The sequence below is a fragment of the Sinocyclocheilus grahami genome, unplaced genomic scaffold (assembly GCF_001515645.1).
Source record: "Sinocyclocheilus grahami isolate Dianchi unplaced genomic scaffold, SAMN03320097.WGS_v1.1 scaffold875.1, whole genome shotgun sequence".
Taxonomy (NCBI): domain Eukaryota; kingdom Metazoa; phylum Chordata; class Actinopteri; order Cypriniformes; family Cyprinidae; genus Sinocyclocheilus; species Sinocyclocheilus grahami.
Genome location: NW_015506054.1, coordinates 337099 through 344315, shown reverse-complemented (window position 1 = coordinate 344315; position 7217 = coordinate 337099). Strand labels below are relative to the sequence as shown.

General features: G+C 36.3%; 1 protein-coding gene across 1 annotated transcript in view; it reads right to left on the bottom strand.

The window, feature by feature from the left end:
- mtmr4 (myotubularin related protein 4) overlaps positions 1-7217 on the bottom strand; it is a 57207-nt gene that overhangs the window by 27770 nt on the left and 22220 nt on the right. The window contains exons 3-4 of the mRNA XM_016248309.1: positions 6265-6381; positions 1893-1975 (exon numbers count right to left, since the gene is read on the bottom strand). Coding sequence (XP_016103795.1) covers positions 1893-1975; positions 6265-6381 — 200 coding nt within the window. The remainder of the gene's footprint in view (positions 1-1892; positions 1976-6264; positions 6382-7217) is intronic.

Sequence of the window (7217 nt, the reverse complement as noted above, 5' to 3'; positions counted from 1 at the left end):
CTTTTATACTGATAACGAGTTCAAACAGATGCCATTAATACAGGTAACGAGTGGAGGACAGAGGAGCCTCTTAAAGAAGAAGTTACAGGTCTGTGAGAGCCAGAAATCTTGCTTGTTTGTAGGTGACCAAATACTTATTTTACAGAGGAATTTACCAATTGATTCTTTAAAAATCCTACAATGTGATTTTCTGGATTTTTTTTTCTCATTTTGTCTCTCATAGTTGAGGTATACCTATGATGAAAATTACAGGCCTCTCTCATCTTTTTAAGTGGGAGAACTTGCACAATTGGTGGCTGACTAAATACTTTTTTGCCCCACTGTATTTGCAACAACTGGTGGAGTGCTGAATGCTGCACGCACGCGCAGCGTTGTCAAGGTAACATTTGGTCAGTCATTCCCTTCACCGAGGGAGTTCCAAACGCTTACACGAGACAGTAGTTCCCTACACTCTTAACAGAACACTCTTCAAGGGCTCTGCCCTTCGAAGGGAGTAGGGCATAGGGATGCTCACTTCCGTTTGGAATTCGCCCATAATGTATTTTACAAAAATCTCAGCTTCAGCATTCTTGAGATTGAGAAATGCAAAAGTTAAAAAAGTTAAATCAGAATTAAGTAAAATGGACTCATTATATTAACTGAGAAGATAAATGTTAAATAAAATACAAAAATAATAGGAATAATTATCTAAAAGTAATTTAAAAAGTATCATACATAACGTATACTGACAATGTATTAATTAAATAAGAGGATTTAGTTTACATTAATACTCAAAATACAAATTCTCCAATATTATACTTCGGTATAGTAAAAATAACTACAATTCCCTCACTTCCCACCGCTGAGCAGATGTGTGTGTGTGTGTGTGGATCAAAGAGCATGTCCTCTGCGCGTCTCACGTGAAGAATCTGATTAGCTCTATTCAACAGAAATCTTCAGCTAAACAGCCCAAAGCTGATGATGTGATAAAATGAGAGATGGGAAACATGGAGGTCAGATAAAAAAAAGGCAATTATTTCAGGGAAAAGTCAAGGACCAACAGACTGTGTGTGTGTGAGAGTGTGTGTGTGTGTGAGTGTGAGTGTGTGAGTGTGTGTGTGTGTGTGAGTGTGAGTGCGCGTGTGAGCGAGTGTGAGTGCGCGTGTGAGTGCGCGTGTGAGCGAGTGTGAGTGCGCGTGTGAGTGCGCGTGTGAGCGAGTGTGTGAGCGAGTGTGAGTGAGTGTGTGAGCGAGTGTGAGGGCGCGTGTGAGCGAGTGTGAGTGCGCGTGTGAGCGAGTGTGAGCGCACGTGAGCGCGCGTGCGAGCGTGAGTGTGAGTGTGTGTGTGTGTGTGAGCGCGAGTGCGTGTGTGTGTGCGAGTGTGTGTGTGTGTGCGAGTGTGTGTGTGTGTGCGAGTGTGTGTGTGTGTGTGTGTGAGTGTGAGTGCGCGTGTGAGCGAGTGTGAGTGCGCGTGTGAGTGCGCGTGTGAGCGAGTGTGAGGGCGCGTGTGAGCGAGTGTGTGAGCGAGTGTGAGGGCGCGTGTGAGCGAGTGTGAGTGCGCGTGTGAGCGAGTGTGAGCGCGCGTGAGCGCGCGTGAGCGCGCGTGAGTGTGAGTGAGTGTGAGCGCGAGTGCGTGTGTGTGTGCGAGTGTGTGTGTGAGTGAGTGTGAGTGTGTGAGTGAATGTGAGTGAGCGCGAGTGCGTGTGTGAGCGAGTGCGAGTGTGAGTGAGTGTGTGAGCGCAAGTGCGTGTGTGTGTGTGCAAGTGTGTGTGTGTGTGTGTGCGAGTGTGTGCGAGTGTGTGTGTGTGAGTGAGTGAGTGTGTGTGAGTGAGTGTGAGTGAGCGCGAGTGCGTGTGTGAGCGAGTGCGTGTGAGTGCGTGCGTGAGCGAGTGTGTGGGAGTGTGCGTGCGTTACCTCACTACTTTGGAGTCTTTGCAGATGATGTGCAGCTGAAACATATCTCTGCTCTCAACGCCCTCAATCAGTCTCAGAGGAACCTGCACACACACAATCAGCCAATCAGAGAGCAGAAGACCTCATCACATGACTGCACCAACCAATAATGAGCATCAAACAAAAAAAAACATGCAACAATGTTACAAAAGTAACTCCTGACCTGCAACAATGTAAGAGTTTTTAACTGCAGGATAAAACATGTAACGCTGAGAGCTTTTACAGATGCCACTGAAAGCTGATTCAAACTGAAGATATTAATGCCTTTAACTATTGAGAATTGATGTCAGTATATTAAAGTTATTTTAACACGGTCTGCCCTGTTAAATATGTAATATATATCAATATATTATACATAATATAATATAAAACATTGTGTAATTGAATATAATTTTTCAAGTCTTAAGTGATTTTACCAGTCTGTCCTGTTAATTATATAATATATATCAAAATATACAATGAATATAATATAAAATAAAACAATATAATATATAATTAAACAATTTTTCATACACAATTTTTTAATACTTTTAATAATTTAAATTTACACTGTGTGCACTGTTAATTATATCATATATCAATATATTCTACATAATATAATATAAAACGGTGTAAATTAATTTAATAATTTAATAAATAATATAATTTAATTATATATATATATATATATATACACACACTATATAAGATAATGACAAACTATAATATAAAATAAAACTATATCATATATAATAACATAATAAATATTTTTATATATCTTGATATAAAAGGCATTAACAGGCTCAATAGTTAAAGTCTCAAGTTATTTTAATGTTGCCTGTCCTGTTAATTATATAATGTATATCAATATGTACTATATAATATAATATATGATATACTATACAGCTTGAATCCTAATGTCACCAGACTGCATTCATGTGAGAAACAGAGAAAAACATCAAAACAACAGTAAGGGGGCAAATTAAAGACATGAAAAGGAGGGATGAAGAGGTCAGAGGTGAGGGTGCAGATTACTCACAGAAATCTCACTGTCCACACCAGGATACATCTACAACACCGACACAGGGATGAGGAAGAGGAAGAGGAAGAGGAAGAGGAAGAGGAAAAAAAGAGGGAGATGAAAACATGACTCAGCGAAACGAGCAAACAAAGAGGAGGACATAAATGGAAGGGTATGAAAAACGCACAAAGAGAGAGAGAGAGAGAGAGAGAGAGAGAGATCTTTGCTGAAGTTGAGCGAAAAGATCCAGGGTTGTTAAAAAAGAGCTTAAATCTCAGGGTCACATGATGCTGTAATTCAGCTGGGTTAACCGGGTGCAGAGTAGCAAGGGATTCTGTGTAGCCTCATTAAAGGGGTGGTTGATTGCGATTTCACTTTTGTAATGTTAGCTAGTGTGTAATGTTGCTGTTTGAGCATAAACAATATTTGCAAAGTTACAAAGCTGAAAGTTCAATGCAAATAGAGATATCGTCTTTTAAAATTCTGGCAGTTTAATGCCTACAAAAACGACTGGTAAGGGACTACAACGAGTTACTTCCCGGGTCCGTTACATCAAGAACCCAGAATTTTACATAAACCCCGCCTCCGGGAACACTCAGCAAAGGGGCGGGGCCATGCTGCGCTGCTTTAGAGAAGAGGAAGAGAAAACTAGAGGTGCACGTAAAAATCTGTTCATACTGTATATGAATCACGATTCTGTCTTCTAATGATTCTAATGGATTCACAAGTTTCAAAATCAATGTTTTAAAGCAGTGTTCTCATCCTGTTCCTGGCCTCGCTCTGCCTAGACGCACGCTAGAGGCGGTTTAGCCAATCACAACACACTGGGCCAGCTAACCAATCAGAGCCCATCGTGTATTTCTGAGGGAGGGGCTTCATAAAAGCAGGAAATGATCAGCACGTTCAGAGGAGAAGGGACAGAACGGTGTGGAATAAAGGTAAAATAATGTGAAAAATCATGCGTTTTTTAACAAACGAAGCATTAACACATGTTAGACTGCACCCCATAAACACAATCAAGCCTAGAAAAAACCAGTCAACCACCCCTTTAAGATTCCAGTCTCATGCCTGAAGGAACGTTATGTTAGCATAATGCAGATTATGAGAGAAAATCATTTCAGTTTGTAAAAACAAGAAAAAAACGGAGGTCTGTGTGATCAGAATAAAGCTCATTTACTTTAAAAGAACAAATACTGTCATAGAGTGGCATGCGTTAAAACTAGTGTTATTTTAGTACCATTTATACACTAGTGTAGTATTTATGAATATTTAAATTAGCTTTTAAGATTTTCTGTTTTAATTTTATTTTGTCAAACAGCGACATGCACTGAACATCAATGTTATTTTGTTATTTATAAACTATTATAGTATTTATGAATATTTTAAATTAGCTTTTATTTTTATATTTTCTCTTTTCATTTTATTTTGCCAAACAGCGACATGCACTGAACATCAGTGTTATTTTATTATTATTATTTATAAATTATTACAGTATTTATTCTTTTAAATTAGGATTTATTTTCATATTTTCAGTCTTAATTTTGTCAAAGCGACAAGCACTGAACAGTAATGCTACTATTTTATTATTTCTGCACTATTATAGTATTTATTCGTATTTTAAATGAGGGTTTATTTTATATTTTCCATTAAAATTTTTATTTTGTCAGAGCGACAGGCATTGAACATCAGTGTTATTTTATTATTATTTATACACTATTATAGTATTTATAAATATTTAGAATTCGCTTTTATTTGTATATTTTCATTTTAGTTTTAGTCATTTTGTTGTTTGTCGTTGTTATTAATTTTTAATATTCCTGTTTAGCTTTGTTTTCAGTTTTAGTATAACAAACTTATTTCAGTTCATTTCTAGTTTTTTTTCTAGTCATCTAATGTTTATATTTTATTTCTTTAAATACAATATTATTGTGATTCATATTTTTATTATTATTTATTAAATGTTATAAATAAATGTTTATATTTAATTTATTTCATTTCCGCTTTATTTCAATTAACAAAAATATTTTTTTTTACTTCTTTTAGTTTTTGTTTTACAATAACAACACTGTCACACACATAAGATCCCTTTAAACATGTCAGACTGTTGAGATGTCGAAAATGAACAGCAGGTCAAAGTTCCACCCTTAAGAACTCTAATAATGCCTCTCCTTTAAGATCAGCACTCCAGACATGAAGAGCGCCGACACAGAAATAGTAGAGAGCGCAGACGGGGTCACGCCAGCGTTAAAACACACACGCATGTACGAGATAAGAGGCTTTCCTCTGCACACTGACGGACATCAGTACATCGGACATCAACTATATCAGGAGGATCATCCTATTTTAGCCATAACATATCATCACTCATGTATATACATATATTTATGTATTTATGTATGTATATAAGAAAAAATATATATATTTAAATATGAGGTATATATTTATTTTTAAATAAGATACTATATTTACATATTTAAATATTTATTTAAATACTTTACAATATTGTTATATTTTTATTTAAAATCCTAATATTTTTATTTAATTATTATAAATATAAAAATATTTTATTAATTATATATATATATATAACACACGCATTTATTTACATATTTAAAAATTTTAATATTATATAATATTATAATTAAAGATTATGAGACCTATATGTAATATAGTATGCATGCATGTATACACGATATAAAAAGTTTTAAAAACTATATATCTAAATATGATCTATATATATTTTAAGCAAAATATATACAATTTGAATATTATATACAGTATATAGTATGCATGTATGCACATATATAATGATATAAAATGTTTCAAAAATTATATTTGAAAATGAGCTATATATATTTTAAGCACAGTATTATATATATATATATATATACACACACACACACACACACACGTACATTTAAATATTATATGATTGCATTAATATCTATGATCATGCTATGTTAATTGGAAAAATATGGCTGTTTCAAAACAGTTTTTCCTGAACACGTGTATTTTATATTTAAATTGCACAAACCACACTTGAAAGGATTCTAAACTTCAACTTGGCTAAAGGCACAACAGCAGCAGTTTACATGCTTGACGTCAGGGAGGCTGCGAGTGAAAAGCAAGAGCTCACTCTGTGTTCAGACCTCCAGAGCTGTGAGGACAAGGGCTGCTGAGATCAGAGAAATCAAACCGTGTTCAGAGAACGGCTCTTTTCACTGGGATAAGAGGAGACGAGCCCCTCAGCTGGGACGGCTATCAAAGGAGGTGAAGCAGAGGCTGTACTGTGAACTCTCGCGCTCTCTTTCGTGTGCTGCTGTTTGCTCTTACGTTGATGATGGAGTCTTTGAATTTGATGTGAAGTCTGTAGTTGGAGATGGCGATGATATCGTCGTCCGCACGGCCCAGGAACTCGACCCACTCGCCCTGCAGGACAGGGAACGGGACCTGGAGAGACAGGAAAACATTTACAGGACTGAATGATGATATATTGATAAGCTCTGGACAACAGCCAGTCCAGTCGAGCTCTGCATGCTCTGTGAGTCTCTGTGTGAATGAATGGCACCGGGTTCGGTTTTCGCTCGCGGTGATTTCAGCGTCTGTGTCTCAATATGAGGACATGAACACATGAACTTCATCTCCAGAGCTGCTCTAAGAGGCACTTCATTTGAGAAGAAATACACACTGAAACGAAAAGGTCAAATGAAAGACTTTCAGGACAACCCGTCAAAATAAAAGCCCGGTTGAACGTGAAGAAATTATAAATAATTTATAACAGCGCCCCTTCTAACAACGCCCCTTAGCGGTTATAAATTCACTGTAAGCCACGGCTTCACGGGGCTTATTGCTTTTATAAAACGGTTATTCCATATACGTAGTAAGGTTTCACAGAATAAAACAGAGCAAATAAAGTGTAATGATATTAATACAAACAGTATTCTTCCACCAAACAATGTAGCTCCTCAGAAACAGTTAAATGTAAATGTAAACGAAGGTGTATGTTTGTAGAGTAATTTATAGGGATGTAACGATTCACTCAACTCACGATTCGATTCGATTCACGATTCGATTCAATTCACGATTTTTTTTTTTACAAAATGAGATTTGAGACAAATTATATATTAAATGTGTCCTTTGATTATTGCTTGGACAATATACCGCACGTTTCTTTGTCAAATATAACACTATAATAATATACTAATATAGCACTTGTATATTATTGCTCTTTTGCTGATTTTGATTGCTTCTATCGTCCTCATTTGTAAGTTGCTTTGGATAAAAGC